At 34.6% G+C, this 16884-nt stretch overlaps 1 protein-coding gene across 1 annotated transcript; it reads left to right on the top strand.

Moving 5' to 3' along the window:
* The first annotated feature begins 2910 nt into the window (after positions 1-2910).
* Positions 2911-13409, top strand: LOC123557493 (uncharacterized). Its single transcript, XM_053544888.1, has 4 exons — positions 2911-4593; positions 6869-7158; positions 10350-10503; positions 13187-13409. Exons 2-4 carry the CDS (start codon positions 6901-6903, stop codon positions 13285-13287), a joined length of 513 nt encoding a protein of 170 aa, XP_053400863.1. The 5' UTR covers positions 2911-4593; positions 6869-6900; the 3' UTR covers positions 13288-13409.
* Positions 13410-16884: the final 3475 nt, after the last annotated feature.

The raw sequence follows: 16884 nt of genomic DNA, 5'->3' as shown, positions 1-16884 counted from the left end.
TGAATATTAATTTTGAAAATGCAAGCAATATTGTCATGAAATATCTGTTATATGTATCCTCATATAAATGTTTGCTGGAAATTTTGCAGACAAATTATACATCGTCTATTTTTTCGCACTAGTTTATTGATGCAGAAATATTCCATTATACAAAACCTTGGCAATCAGACTTATATAGCGGTCAAATATGATGATGATGAATCAATTTTTCATCAAGACTTTTTTTATATGACAGTTACCAACATTGTTTTGAGTAAATTTGTTATTCCGAGACATTTTCTCGAAATTTATCCCTACATACCAAGAAATCTGGATACCATCCGTAAAGCTGTATTTATTATAACAGATCTTGTTAATTGCGTGTTTTTTGAAGAGATAGGTGTGTGTTCTAAGGATGACGACATACATTGCACTGAACTTGCAGGATGCTCGAATCTAAATGCTTTATTCAGTATTGATATTGTGCCAGATTTTGGCGAGTAGAATCTCAGTAGCTTTTTCAAGCGAAATTAATAATAAATCTTAAAGTTCCTGAATATAATTTTGCTATTCAGTCATGTGGAAATTTATGCGTTTCATTACCTCATTTCAATGCTCACTATAATTAAGGCCCTTGACATGTTATAACAGTTTTAGGTGCAAAAAAGTTGTCTTTATTGTATGATATTGTAAGGTTTTTGAATTTTCAGTGTGCTCTCAATAAACACATTCTAACATTAGATTTTACAACCTGTCTCGTTTCATAATTTTACAGTACAATTCCGAGTTTCATTCATTCTGCATGCTTTTAAGAACTTCATTAATTTATTTACTTATTTTGTTAGGACACCGACACAATTATAGGTCATATGGCGCTTTTCCAGCTTTTGATGGTGGAGGAAGACCCAAGGTGCCAATCCGTGCATTATTTCATCACGAGCGGACACCTGTGTAGAACCATCGACCTTCCGTAAGCCAGCTGAGTGGCTTCCTCGCATGAAACATTCAACGCCCCGAGTGAGGCTCGAACCCAAATCGACGAGGGGCAAGTGATTTGAAGTCAGCGACCTTAACCACTCGGCCACGGAGGTCCCTACGAACTTCATATCCTTTCGCCATATTTTTACACTATGAGCTGTAAGACGTCTTCTAAACTTTAATGACCTGAACTTGGGATGCATTCTTTAAGATTTAGTACGACACAAATACAACACTGCTAATTCGTTGAGCATGTTTATGGTTTTCACATGCTGCTTACATTTGACTTTGCGGTATATCTCGGAAACCAGGTTTAATTCGAGCACAAACAAGTTATTCAATGGAACATCTTAGAGAAATCCGAGTGAGGATAGGTTATTAGAACATTAAATCGAACTTCGTTTATAATAATAGTGGTTCAATAGCCTTAAATGGGTGTTCGAAAAGAAACGATATAAGGATATATTATATTTAGTACAAAATTCGCCGAAATCAAATGATAAATAACTTTGCTACATAGCAACAAGGGATAATTTTATTTGCCAGCTGATTTGTGCAGACGCTTTGATTTGATTAAAAGTGGAATTATGTAGTCGTGTCTCGTTAAACCTATCATGTTGTTAATTTTGGCATTGTCTATATTTTCCTGAAAAAAATAGCCCACGCAAATTTTATATTGATTTCAAAAGCATGTTAAATTTATTTCGTAGTATAGAAAAACTGAGGTTTCTCCATGGAAAGAAATGAAACGATAAAAGTATGCAGTCACAATCACAAACGTTGCTTGGTGGGATTTCTTATAATTATAAAATGTATCAAACTGACGAGCGGATTTTGTTAAATGCGGATGAATGTTCTTTTATGTGCCCTTTGGTATAGCATTTAAACACATTAATGTGTTTTTCTAATACTTTTGTGCCTAATGGATTTTGAAAATTGTTAAAAACTGATTCATATGTAGGCAATGTCATTTGTATTCCCAAAGAAGAGAAATTTAGTTTTCTGTCAAAGTCCGTCTAAGTCATGACTTTAAATTGTTTGACGGTAATAAGTTTAGTAATTATATAAATTAAATTTAAAAGCCTCCGTACAACCTATACTAGTGTGCAATTAAACCCAACAAAAACGAAAACAGTATAGATCTCTGGAATAACTTGCAGGGACATGTTCAATGTGTAAAAGTTGTTGTATATTAATGTCACTACGGCGATGTTTATATTGAACCTTTCCATCGTAATGCAATTTGTTATGGAAATAAAAAACAAATTGGTTTCATTGTTAATTAATGCATACTTTGTATTGTCAACAATTCAAATAATAGTTTTAGTAGTATCTTATTATGGGGTCAGGATGTTAAGTTCAGAAGGGAGTCCTAATTTATTATCAATTGAGTGTCCATGAGTTCTATCTCTTAGTGAGACTAATGATCCCTTACTTGTTCAGCCATAAGCACGTAGTTTGTCTCCAATACCTGATTCATGTCTTGTTTTTGTCAGGTAATCATGCTGGACACGATTGATTCTGCCTTTGCGACCAGTCCAGATTATAATCATGGCCTGCACTGTTCGCCATTCAGTCAGTATCTTTTTTGGAAAGCTCCCTTTTTAACAGTTAATGGTACTGTCTAAATTGAAAGATGGACACGTTCATTATAGCAATTTAGCAGGGTAAGTGTTAAACAATGTAAATCACAGGATTGTGGAAACCATACAACGGCAACAAATTACAATAATAAAAGTCGACGTAAGAAGTTTTAGTTTTTCGCTTATATATAAAACAAGTTACACTATTTTAGTGGAATTAATATGAATCTTGTTCTTGGGCATTTTCCTACGCCTGAATGTAATCGCAATACTGTTAGGCTATGTAACAACGTTGATCTATATGAAAGGAGACCTCTGTGACTAAAAGGTTATTAAGGTTAAAAGAACTTGCGCCTCACCACTGAGTTTGAATACTCAAATGCCAGGGGATAGCATCCGGGATTATCCTCCACCACTAAAAGCAGAAAGTCGCCATATCACCTCAAATTGTCTTGGCATGACGTTAAACCCAACAAAAACAAAACAAATATATTTGGCCGAGCACCCAGCTCAAGATAATATTGGATGAGCCAGTATGTTTTCACCGATAAGCATATGAGCAATTTTGTTTTACGAGGTGTTCGGGAGACAGTAAAACAACTATTGTCCCTCGATATTAAGCTCTTCATTAAGGAAATAGATTCTAACTATTCTCTAAACACCTATGAAGTAATGGGAAGATGGCGTTATACTAATACAAACGGTTACCAAATCTGCTACCGAAAAAATGCAATGGTGTTTACAAAGCTTACCATGGATACGGTATATATCTATGTCATAAAGTAGACATTTTCGTCACAGGTAGCGAGTAGTATAAAAAAGTATAAAACTTGATGCCATGTCTATCCATTCAAAAGACTATCTGTCGGACGCTCAAGTTTAATTAAGTAACAAAAGTTACACATGATATCAGTCTCAACACAATTTGAATACATAAAATTTGCCATGAATGTAACAAAATACGTTAAATATGTTTAAGGTAGAAACTAACCATGTCTATAATATCATTGGCTTGTTACAAACATTCAAAAAAAAATTGCTTCAGTTGGTGAAACCTCTGTTAACAAAATCATAAAAAATCAAAGTCCTGCGTACAATTGTAATTTTCTGTCCAGATGAACCAGAGTAAAAATAAATCTCTTTTTTGCATAGTGTTCTCATCAAAGGCTGTTTTGTACAAATATACGTACACTGTGCTGTATCAATGCTTACTTACAATGAGAGTCCGACGCCATATAATGAGCATTATCGTTGAATATTAATGTCGTATGTTCAGCCAATATTGTTATCAAGCCTTGTCTAATATATTCTCATATCAATGGTAGCTGGAAATTGCAGACAAATTGCATCATGTCTGTTGTTTCTTTGTTAGTGCGGAAATGTGGTATCTTACGACAGTTTGTTGCAATGTTTTCTCCCCAAAAATCTATATTTATGAAATCAAGTTATATCATACTTTGCTGCCAAATGAACCCAATTAAACGGTACTTGTCTGAAAATGTGTCGACGTGTCTTTGCTTGCATAAACCAAAGAAATAATCTGGCAAATCATCGACAGAAAACCAAAGACATTTTTTCAGCTTTTTAAATCGCCGAAATAAAGAGTCTACGTCTTTACGATACCAACCGATTGTAATAAATAACTAGAACTGAATTGATGAATGCAGGTGTATTTTATTCGATTTAATTTGCTAGTCATATCAAAAATTAAAATTTAAAATAACATTTTTCTTGCCACCTTAATACTCAGTTTTAGCTTTTTGTCACGTTTTGTTCCATTCTACTTCAGTAAACTTTGTTAATGAGAAAAATGATATAACTGATATCTATTTGCAGATCTGTTTCAGAAAAACTTCAGCCCAAATAGCGTTTATTCTCGATGATCCGATATATGCCGGGAAGATGCCCGCAACCATTGCTGGCCAAGAATACGGGGTTAACTGCCATAGTTATCTTTCATATGGTGCCACTCTTATGTCTGAAAGAATAGCTGAGTTGCTTGTACAGGAAAACAAGCATGCCAATGTGATTGTCAGTCCCTGTGTGTTGAAATGTAAGTTTAGAGATTAAACGTTTGTTACACTGTTCAACCATTTGAGACGTATATTCTTTTGAACTTTTCCAACAAGACATTGTATTTACACATCTCAAATGTAAATTCTCCAACCATAAAGATATTTTTAATTTTTTTACAACCAACCATCTTGTTAGTGAAAATCCATTAGAAAAAGATATGGTAATAGAAAATTTATGAGTCTCGCAGTTTGCAGTATTATTAAGAGGATTGTTCAAATATGAATGCATCTAGAGTGTTATCTCGCTCAATAATGCGAAAATCACGAGGAAATTAAGATTATTGGGTAGATAAACATGTTAGCTTTACATTGATACCACACCCATTAAAATCCGTTCACTTTAGCTGTGTCTATCGCTCGCTAAACATTGCCTACTCGTGTATACTAATACAAAAATGGTTGGAAGAAGGTCAGCGTACGCCGTTGAAATACGGTCCTATATTAAGAATCGTTGTATTCTTGGCATAGGGTGTAAAGACATTTTTGATGAAATATGTTCTGTTTAATGGCATAATGAAATGTCTTTTTCGACAGTTATTCGTTGGTTTAAGAAATTCAAATGTGGGTTAGTTTCAACACAAGATGCACCACATGGCCGTCGGCCGAAAACAGCAACGTCTGCCAAGATGGTTGCTAGAGTGAAAGAAATAGTTGCTACTGATGCAAGATACACCGCTAGGCAAATAGCTAGTATGGTTAGCATCTCATTAGGAGCAGCTCGTACAATTCTGAAACGTAATTTGAAAATGAGAAAGATCTGTGCTAGATGGATTCCCCATCTGTTGACAGATGAGCAGAAAAAGACACGCGTGCAATGCGCAAAATTGTTACTTAAACAGTTTCCAAATTACAATGCACGGTCTTTCCCAAATGTCGTCACTGGTGGCGAGACATGGGTTCACCTTTTTGAGCCCAAACGAAAGATTCAGAACAAAATATGGGCAACAAAGTCTGGCAAAAGACCATGCATTGCAAAGCGGACCATGAGTGTCAAGAAGGTAATGTATGCCGTATTCTTCACAACTCAGGGTCCTGCCATTCAGGTTGCTGTACCTAAAGGCAAGTCCGTAAATGCGAAGTTTTACAAGACTTAAGTTCTTCGAGCACTGAAGAAATATTTCAAAAATCGAAGACCCGCAACTGGTTTGGCCAATGTCAGATTGCTACATGACAATGCGTCATCGCACAATGCGTCTATTGAACAAGACTTTCTGAAGCAGGAAAAGGTTGTTTTGCTCCCTCACCCTCCTTATTCACCTGACCTTGCCCCGTGTGACTTCTTTTTGTTCCCAAGGCTCAAAAAATACCTTTCTGGTCGAACATTTGTGCTGCGCAAACACCTCGGTTCTGCGATATTCCAGTGTCTTCATAGTATACCTAAAAAGACTATGAAAATGCCTTCAAGGATTGGATTAGAAGACTGAAACTTTGCATATCTGTTGGAGGTGAATAGTACGAGGGGACCAAATAAAATTTTCATTGAAATCTATCAAGGATACATTTTTTATGCTCTTAGATGCATTCATATTTGAACAATCCTCGTACGCTCTGAGACATTTATCGTATTATCCTATTTTGTTGTATTTCTTCGCCAAAACTCTTTAGATATCAATTACCACAGCAAGCGCACAGAGGTAGAATAATAAAGTAGGAAGGTCACCTAAAACGGTGTGATAAAACTATATAAACTATTTTCAAATATATTTTTTGTGTCTTAATTAAGAAATAATGTATGGAACAACCGTGTTTTAACGTTATTAATACACAGAAAGAGGTTATACGTCCGCGGAATTATTTACTGATTACTCTGATTTAGGTAAAACACGATTTTGATATACATTATTTCGATTCTAATATGCCCAAATCTAAAACAGTAGATAAAATATCGTAACGCTCTTACTTCGTCGCAACAAAAGCATTGACGTCATCTCACGTTAACGTGACGTCATTTTAGCGTAAGCTTGTTTTAACAGAAACAAGCATATTAGAATATAGTTTAAATCAATGTTTGGAATAGAGTTGAAAAAGTCAACCGGTATATAACCTTGTCATGATAAACAAGGTTCAATTTTTAAGCAATTACGGCTAAGCAGGTAAACAAATGTCACATTATTATACAATGTTTCTAGTATGAATACTGGGAATCATCTGCTCGTTTAACGACGTAAAAGCATAGGGATCCTGAAATAAAAAATCTTTAGACCAAAGTGGTCTCTGTCGCATCATAATTCATTGCATTTCTGATTTTTCTAGGAGACTCCAGGAACGGAACTTTAGGATACAAAATGGTGGCCATGATCGGCAGAGGAAATGCGTCACTATGTGAAGACCTACTCAAAAATTACCTAGCACCTGCTGATGACGACATGTATTCTCCAAAGCCTTGTTCGATTGATCAGGTGTATCAACCGTCAGTGAAAAACAAACAATTCTTTACCTTTGGCCTCATCTACTACCTAGCAAAGGATTTTGGAATACTGAGTGAACCAGGTCTTCTTGATTTGAAACAGCTTCAACATACTGTCAGGGGATACTGCGAACAGGTAATGTACAAATTTTTCCTTTGAATACGCCAAATATTGTCCTAACGTTTTCGAGTAAACTCTTTCACGTGAAGTTATCAATGAAAATACATTGTATTACTTTATTAAATTTCGGGATACGTATAAAGGCATGATTTTCTGTTGGGTAAATGAATCAATTTCATCCGACTGTTTTGTCCGCAGAACACTCCGCACACATTTCAAAAACATCAAAATTGTTGTTAATGTTCACTAATAATATGTTCCAAAGGGTTTTTTTACAGATGCTATTAACTATCACAACAGCAATCTTTAAATGACATGCGGCGGCCTTTAAAATATTTCCCCGTACTTGAATACAGTGATGTTATATTTTCTTGTCCTTGCGGCCATGTAGTCCATTCTGTGTAGTAGAATTCTGCTATCTAAGCCGGTGCTAGCGGGACTTAAAGGTGTAGCACTTTCTATTTCCTCTCATGAACAGACTCAGTCAATCCGAGTCTGCAATAATTTTGCTTAGTTGCATTCTATGCTTCCAAAGGATTTTACAGATTTTAATAGCTAATGAAATACGCGGTTAGGATTCTATGCCGTAACGCAACTGTAAATATATTCAGTATATGAGGCTTGGTTTTGTCAACTCTTTTTCATCTCCAATTACAGAAGTTTCCCTTGTTCTATAGCGTGCCGGATGTAAAACGCCGATAAACGTGATTCTTATCCGTTATTAATTTTAGTTGTAGAAGCAGAGGCTCAAACTCACGACCCTTGGTTTCATAGTCAGACAGTCTTAATACTGGACTCCTGTGACCCCACTTGTAACTCTTCTGTTCGTCCGTTATTATGTTTAATGAATGACGATCCATCCACCCTTACGTACATAATATTTTTTTTTTTTTTTTTTTTTTTTGTTTGAGGCCCTTGGAGGGTAACCCCGTTTATTTTTTTTTTTACATAGTCACAAAACAACGTGGTACAGAGTAATATGTACATAAATATTAACATATGCATATTACTCCCACTAAAGAATTGTGTGACTAATAACATTTTAAAGTACAAATAATTCTAACTATTTCAGAACCTTTCGAACCTTTACGTACATAATATTGCATGAGCAGCTATGCGAGCTTGTTATCTAGTAAGCCCTAAAAAAAATTGTAAAGCCGAAAGCTGAAGAAATTTAACTATTATGCAATTTTCATAGAATATAAGTCAAAAAGGCAGTTAAAAATTAGAAGCCAAAATTGGTCACTGTACACGGCCAATGAGAGCTTAACTACAGTAATCAGCGGGCAATACACCGACGGTCTTGTCTATAATGGGGCTCGGCTGTCTTAGTCCTCAAAAGTACATTGTACTGTTTTGGACAGGAGGTGCCATATGTTGAAGTAACAACTTTCATATGGTCAACACAGCAGTGCCGCTCTTGGTGTCTCCGACGATGTGCCACCGTAATTGCCTGTCAGTGCCGTTGTTCGCTAATGTCTGTAGTTGAAGTCTAACTGTAGGTTTTCATGGACTGTTTGGCCGAAGCCTTTTAGTACTGCGTTTAGGTTCCCCATGAAGAATCACCACAATTCCTAATGATCCATCTTGGTCGTTACTTGATCTTTTCAACGTTTTTTCCTACAGCTTTAATCGGGACACCGACGGCTGCACCACAAGGAATTTGTTGTCTACATTTGTCGATGACCTGTGCCGTCTCGTCTCGGCGACGTGCACACACAGGAAAGCTATATACAGTAGTCGATTGGCTGATTTTTTTAGTTATATATTTAACAAGTGCTGCTTAATCAAATACCTTTATCCGTCCATTATTATTAGCGTTGACTTAAATTTCGTTCAAAATTAGTACTAAAAGGGCTTGTTTTTTCCGATAGACAATTTTGGTGTTACTGGTAAAACATGAATAGTTGGGTTGGTTGGATCTATCTATCAAGAATTATTTTGATACATTTCAGGAGAAATATAAGGTTACGCGAAAATGCTCCGATAATATATATATGGATTTTGTATTTAAAAAACAAAAAGGAATAAACGGACATTCAATACGTCTTCTGTATAGGGGACTGGGTTCCGTTGTTTTTTTTTTTTTTTTGTTTTTGTTTTTTTTTTTTTTTGTTCTCAAATCAAAGTCTGACGATGAATTATTTGATGAATTTAAGAAAACTTGAATATCACGTTCCTTACATCTAACCTACTCCTTCAAACCATTCTTACGTAGGAGAGATAACACTTGTTAAGAGCCCGTCCGATAGGTTCTTAATAGGCTGATCACAAGAGCTTCGAGGGGTGTGCGATCTCCTTGTTAGTTCTAAAGTAGTCGTCCAAGACCTATCTCATTTAAGGATTCTTGCGATAATGTAAAAAATCCTGTAACATTTTACACGATGAAAGCAACACATAAAAACTCCAATATCATTCGATGAACTGGTGAACTAAACGGCATCAGTCGCCAATAATTTTAAAAGCTTTATAATCGCGATTGTCAAAATATTGTTTATCTTATATATTTTACTAATGGCTTTTGGGATGAGTGAATTCTTTTAGAACTGCATTATAAATCATGAGGATAATTTCATGTACTATTGTAAATTATTCAGGGAAAGGTCTGAGTCAAATAATTTAAACTGATATTTTTACTAAGATCTAGTTTTTATTCGACTGTACATTTTATCCTTACATATGAGTAAATGTTGCATAAAGTTTAGCAATGCAAATGTGATATAAACAAATTTATGTAAAGTGGAAGCACATGACAGTCATTTATGGCAAAATTATGGAAGCCCTGGAGAGACACTAGACTTCCGTACATCCAACTTTTGATTTCTAACTTTTGCACTTCTCACATCCAACTTCTTGACGTCTTACTTCCTACTTCTAACTGCTAAACTTCGGCCTTCTAACTTCCGCATTTCTGAAGTACGGAAGTCAAATGACCCACTAGGGCTGCCATACAAAATAGCTAAGAAAACATTTTTAACATTAGTCTTAATATAAGTATCAAGTTTCAAGATTTAATGTTCTCTGCCATCCAATTTACGATTATCTATAAAACTTAAATCAAATAAATAAACGACAATGCCGTGAAATGATGAATCGCAATTAAGCACAACTAACATTTCGAAGGGAAGTATGTGAATTACATTTTTGCAACTGGTTTCTAAATTTATATTGAATTGGGTTAATTGATTTTAATGAAACACTTTCAGAGTTACGAGTATGCCACGGTAACGTTGGGAATGTCAGAGAAGTATGCCTCAAGGAACTGCCAGGACGGATTGTACAAACCACTACTGTTTTCTGCCCTCGGTCTGGACATTGACAATGTCATTGCAGCCAAGGACTTAAAGGGATCCTCAATTGGTAATGAAGCTTTATTTTTGTAGCCATCTTCCATGGCAGACACTATACAGATTAAGTTTTTCATCTAAGTGTATCACTTTTAACTACTAGTATAAACTTCAGTTTCTCTTTGAGGTTCAATGTGGCACAATCTGTTTTACTTTTAATTAGAAATTTTAAATGGTAAATACATAGTTACTGCTTAGATCAGATGATTATTCACACATTAGAATTTTTACTGTGCCATTTCATACAGTACAGATTTCAAGTCATAAATTCCTCAGACATTAATTTTGTTTTTACTCAGGCACATAAGACTTACTTATTCAAAGCAGTTTGCTAATAACGAAAGTATAGATTGTTGTATTAAGTATGAAACTAACCAGTAAAATGAATTATTACAGTGTACTTCTCTTCTTTAAAACATACTAGATAATCATATTTAAGCTTTTACGGAAACGTTATTGGAGAAAAGTACTTGTGCAAAATAAATGAATTGGAAGCAATTTAGACAAATCATGTACTGCAAATGTCGGAGTTGTGATGCTTTGAGATTTCATTGTTAAACCTTGCTCGGGTGATACTTTGACTTAAGAGCAATTAAAGAAAACTTATAAATTAATTTTGACAATGGTCCAACCTAGGGGATTACAAGATAGATCTTCGAAAGTTTCAAAATACAATGAACACCACAACAAAGCAATACATTTTCTCTCTCAGGAAAAAGGTCTTAAAAATGTTTTATAATAACTAGTATTTATAGTTTCTCGGATCTTGCCCGTTTCCCTTTTTCCGCAAAGGTATGATATTTAATGTCAAGCATCTGGGTATCCGATCATCGGAAAAAAATAGCTATCGTGCAGCGGTTCACGTCGGCATTTTATGATATTTTTGGTTATAAAAATGTTCTGGTCATCCTAATGCAGTTTTACTAACATTTGATCTTTAAAAATGTATAGCTAATGAGAACATGGTCTTTTTGATGTGTCTCTCTATATATATAGTAGTGCAGCGTCAGAAGTGTGACGATCGAATGAATAAATATAACTGAATGTATCTTCAGTAAGAATTAATTAAAGGAGATGAATGAAATTGATTTGTATAAGCTTCAGTATTGAAATATATGTCGGTTTCTCACATGCACAATAGCGATAGCAAATATGAGTTTGACTCCAATACTAAAACACGGAAGACATTAACGGTTACTCAATCTTCAACGTTTGAATTTCATTATTCGCTCACTTAATAATAGATATACTTAAACACTAACGATTATTTACTCGTCAATTTTATAATCGTATATGCTTTTGGCGTGACGCTGGGTAAAAAACGTTAACATATCACCATTCTGCATGATTACATGTCGTCTTAATTAATGAATCGGCAGAATCAGAATAAATTTATACACGTTTTCAGAACTTCCAGATATTGTATTGTGTTGAAGAGAATGTCTGGGTGCAAAATTATCATCATGATGAGAATATCACGTGAGGGACGCAATAAAAGGATTATATGTTTTATAAAAATCTGTCATTTGCTTTCAGTTACATATCTCACACAGTTTGTTCATTCAGCACTGACCAGGGTTTAAGCACGCTCTCAGTTAACTATATAAATTTCTTTCAGGTGTCATAATGATTGATAAACACTAAGAATTTGGTTTCATTGATTAAAAGTCAGATATTTGATTCGTTAGGCTTGGTTCAGCGAATGGAAATTAATTAATTAATGTTGACACACGCCGTATTTATATCTTGTTTACAACCCACAAAACTGATATACATGAATGCATTTATCCCTCTGCTTTCTCTTACTTTTCTCGTTGCTAAGGAGATTGACAATAAAATTGTTTATACGTTTCATTTACAACTATAGAAACAACTTCAAGATACCCCTAAGAGGATCTCTTAACCCACGAGAGTATATGTCACAAAACTGATATACATGAATGCATTTATCCCTCTGCTTTCTCTTACTTTTCTCGTTGCTAAGGAGATTGACAATAAAATTGTTTATACGTTTCATTTACAACAATAGAAACATCTTCAAGATACCCCTAAGAGGATCTCTTAACCCACGAGAGTAAATGTCATGTACTGTTGTTTTTATTTTCTATCGATATTTAGTTTTCATGCGACATTAATACCATGTTATATTAAAATCCTTAGTTACTTTACTCGCTATCACATGTTTTATGCAACCATGTACATGTATAATTATGACTTTGACTGCGTCCCTATAATAATATTATCCTAAAACGTACTATGGTGGTCTTCAAAATAGTGTATCATATTTTACAAAACTGTCAAAAAGCGGATGACTTTACCACACGTGAACAACGAGTATCAGACGCTGTTAATGTAAGATCTTATGTAGGATCTAGAACGTCAATATGATACCTAGCAGTATTAAATCTGTATTCAAGAAATTCGGTTTTATTTACGCACATTTTATTTTTGATTTAAGCAGTATCAATGTGATAACGCAGCCTTACTTTTTACAAACTAATAAATTCACCAATATACAGTAAAAAAAGGTTTTTATCAATTAATTGCACGAAAACAATAATAGATAAATTGAGTTTTTTTTTCATTTTTACAAAGGTTTATTGATAACAATTTTCTAGATACCAGTTCATGAGCCAAATTATTAGTAAATATGTAAAGTTGTCTAAATTCTATGGGAGTTAACTTTCTACTTTCAGTATGGAGTCTTGGTGGAATGTTGTATGAAGAAGAGAGAAATAGGTATCAAGATGATGGAATTATAGAAGAGCAGAACCAATTCAAAAAAAAGCTGTCATGACGATATTCAAGACTTTAGTGAATTTTAATCTCCTTAAAGTTTTCTTGTTTTGTTTTTCATGACGTTGATTCATGTTGTGGGAATGTTTTTGATGATGACAACATACAACCTTTCTGCAATGATCTAGTCTCTTTAAATGTGAATAACAGTACCAATACATTAATATATAAACGCCTATCTACTTTTAGTTTGAAGGCCATTTATATTATGATATATAAAAATTTGGGGAAAAAAACAACATATACTTCAAGAAATATATATTGAACTATCAATTTATGATAATATGTTAATTCGTTTCTTCTCGTCTACACGTAATATCCACTTATATGTGCACAGAAGTAAAGAGCAGTTGGGGAATGGGGGTGGTGGGTGGGGGCGAAGAAAGTGAATCATATTATATAATATACATAAATATGATACAAATTTTAAATAATAGCATGCAAATTTAAATGTGTGTTTAATCAAAAGTCAGTCGTTGTGAATGTACATGATTATTACATTAAATCAAAGACAAACTGTCAGTTCGTAAAATGTAACTAACTTAGTAAGACTTAACAGAAGCATACTTATGCAGTTCTAGTAAAATTCTATTTCAAATGTAGTAACGTGTGGTTATTACAGCCTGTTGTGTAACAATAATCTAAAAGGGCTTTCGTGCCCGAGTTCCATTCATATGCCCCGCAATGACGTGGCTTCGAGACCACTCTTCAGTTCTATATGTCTGGAAGCCATCCAGCTGGATTACAGAGAGCCCGCCTGTTTTATCCACGTGCTCGCCTATCCCTGAAACAACGCTAGAAGGAGAAACTTTCGGTCTTCTCTTGTATCGAAACCATTTTCTCCCTCCCCGCTCCTCCGCACCACCGAAACAAACCAACTGTTTTAGAAGTGTATCAGATGTAAAAGTAGCTCTACGTTAACAATTGTGTTTATAGAGATTAATTCTCACGGAGTAAATAGAAAGGCTCAGCAACACAACGTAAAGTAAATGTTAATTACGTTTAAGAAAGGCTGTCACGAACTTCCATTGAAAACAAGAAACTTTACTCATTACGGATGACATTTATTTAATTACTGGTGGGAGTAAAAATGTAAAATCTACTTTTTGATTATTCTTGTTCCAGGATTGAATTAAGTATGTGTCAGCTGAGAGCGGCACTTCCAACAAGGAAGTATGTACTCCTGTATATTTTAATCAGTCAACGAATGTTTAATTAAGTGTAGTATAAGATCGAAGTTTTGAAGCATTAAGTTTTAATGCAACTACAGCCTAACTTGTATATAGCGACCACAAAGTGTTGTCTCTATGTAATTGGCGTTCCTTTGCAGTCACAAATACACAACAAATGTTAACATCAAAGATGAAACTCGTCATTGATGGTTTCCTTTTCCTGGTTTTCTTTAACACTGGTTCAATTCTACCCAGAACAAAAGTCATACTATCAATATAAAAGAATTATTTGAAACTCAGAGTCCTATGTTTAGTGTCCTAACAGTTTCCCGACTAAATGTGTTATATTTGACACCCATGGTGACCATCTTCACCTAATTGCCCTTGTGCACGTCCAACATGAATGGCCATAGAGTTACATAATTCGAGTATGACTTGTCCATTATTTCTAAGCATACAAGAAAGTATATTGTCCCATAGGACAATCAGGAGCTACAATAGAAATAGTTTTTGACTGTTCCCCTAACACCAACAAAAACTAAACGTTCCTGTCAATGTAACACCGTTATCCAGTCGCAGTGTCCGAAATGTTGCTATCAACTCTTGAGCTGTATTATATTTCCGCATTCATGCATTTAATTAAAACTCGATGCCATTTCTATCAGTTTAAACGTACCATCTGTCGAACTCTAAATTTAGCTAAACATGTATTTATAAACACTGAAGTGATTCTTATAGATGTAATGAAATACGTTGAGTGTCACTGTGTGCAGTAAATGACGGTATATTTTGCTATGTTTTTCGCAAAATTTTTTGCCGCTTTTAAAACAGCATTTTACTGTACTGGTGTCTACTGTGTTCCATTTGACTTTTCTATTTTTTCTATCTCCAAACCGCAATGCTCGAAACAACCATGGTAAAAGTCGAAACAAAGATGAATTGAAAGTTGAAAGTACGGTTGTGAAAATCGAAACCACGATGGTAAAAGTTGAAACTATGATTACGAAAGACGAAATCACGGAAATGAAAACACGATTACTGTCTTTACTAATACCTCTACAAATATGTGTGTACAAAGGCAGAATTTTCTGCACGAGCACCAACCAGCAAATTTTAAGCTTCCGTATGGTGTTGCTAATCATAATCTGTGTCATACATGTATACACACTGTTATATGTATTGTCCTTGTTACATCTGAAAATCCTAAGCAGCCTTATATGCATTACTTTTGAATACGAATTCAGTAAATTCAAGCAATATTGTCGTGAAATATCTGTCACATGTATTCTCATATAAAATGTTTGCCGGAAATATTTCAGACAAATTATATCTCGTCTATTATTTCGCATTGGTTTATTGATGCGGAAATATTCCATCATACAAAACCTTGGCAATCAGACTTGTACACAGTGGTCAAATATGATGATGATAAATCAATTTTTCATCATGACTTTATTTATAAGGCAGTTATCATCATTATTTGGAGTAAATTTCCAAGACTTTTTCTCGAAGTTAAGAAATCTGGATATCAGTCAGTCAGAGAGCTGATCTTGTTAATTGCATGTTTTTGAAGAGGTAGGTGTGTATACTATAGATGACGCCATACATTGCAATAAACTTGGGACACCCGAGCCTAAATGCCTTATTCAATATTGATATTGAGCCAGACTTTGAAGAGCAGAATCTCAGTAGCTTATTCAATGGGTATTAACCGTCTGAAAAATACTGAAACAGACACTCGAATAATTTGTTTTCTTAACCAACCTGAGTACTTTGGTATTCGTTGTTTTTTTGGGGTTTTTTTGTTGTTATTTTTTTGTTTTTTTTTTTTTGTTTTTTTGTCAAAACGCTGTCATTTTTTTCATTGGGCACATGGCTAGGAATGTTTTTCGGTGCAGCCGTATTAAGCTCGCTATTGCCCAGAAGTCGACAAGCTCTCAACAGCAAATATAAACGTTTTTTGAATGACAGATTATTTTTAGACTGGGAAACTTACTTTTGATTGGAATATATCGAATGGAAAAGGTCAATGAAATACTGTTGTTTTTCAGGCTTTCATAAAAAGTGCATTTTTGTATTATATAAAGAAAAGCCCATCAGCATCAACACAGTTGTTTGTTATACAAAGCTGATAGAGAGGGAAATGCGGATTAATTGTAGCGGAATAATTACGTTTTGCTATCGATGAAACACACCTTTTCTAGTAACATTTATTCAATTTGCCTGACTGCACACGGCACTGCTGTATTCGCCAGACTATTACTTTCTTCGCATTGATAATGATAAAATATAAATAAATAAACCATTAAAATTGCCATAAAGACGAGCACCACTCCCTTTTCGAATAACCTTGAAAAGCTTGTTATGTTTGTCACATCATTCGACACCAGTCGTCATCAAAAAGAGATAAAAAGAGACTGAACAAG

This window comes from Mercenaria mercenaria, chromosome 5, assembly GCF_021730395.1.
Source record: "Mercenaria mercenaria strain notata chromosome 5, MADL_Memer_1, whole genome shotgun sequence".
In the NCBI taxonomy this organism is placed as follows: Eukaryota; Metazoa; Mollusca; class Bivalvia; order Venerida; family Veneridae; genus Mercenaria; species Mercenaria mercenaria.
The sequence above is the reverse complement of the archived record's forward strand: the minus strand, read 5'-3'. Positions and strand labels throughout refer to the sequence as shown.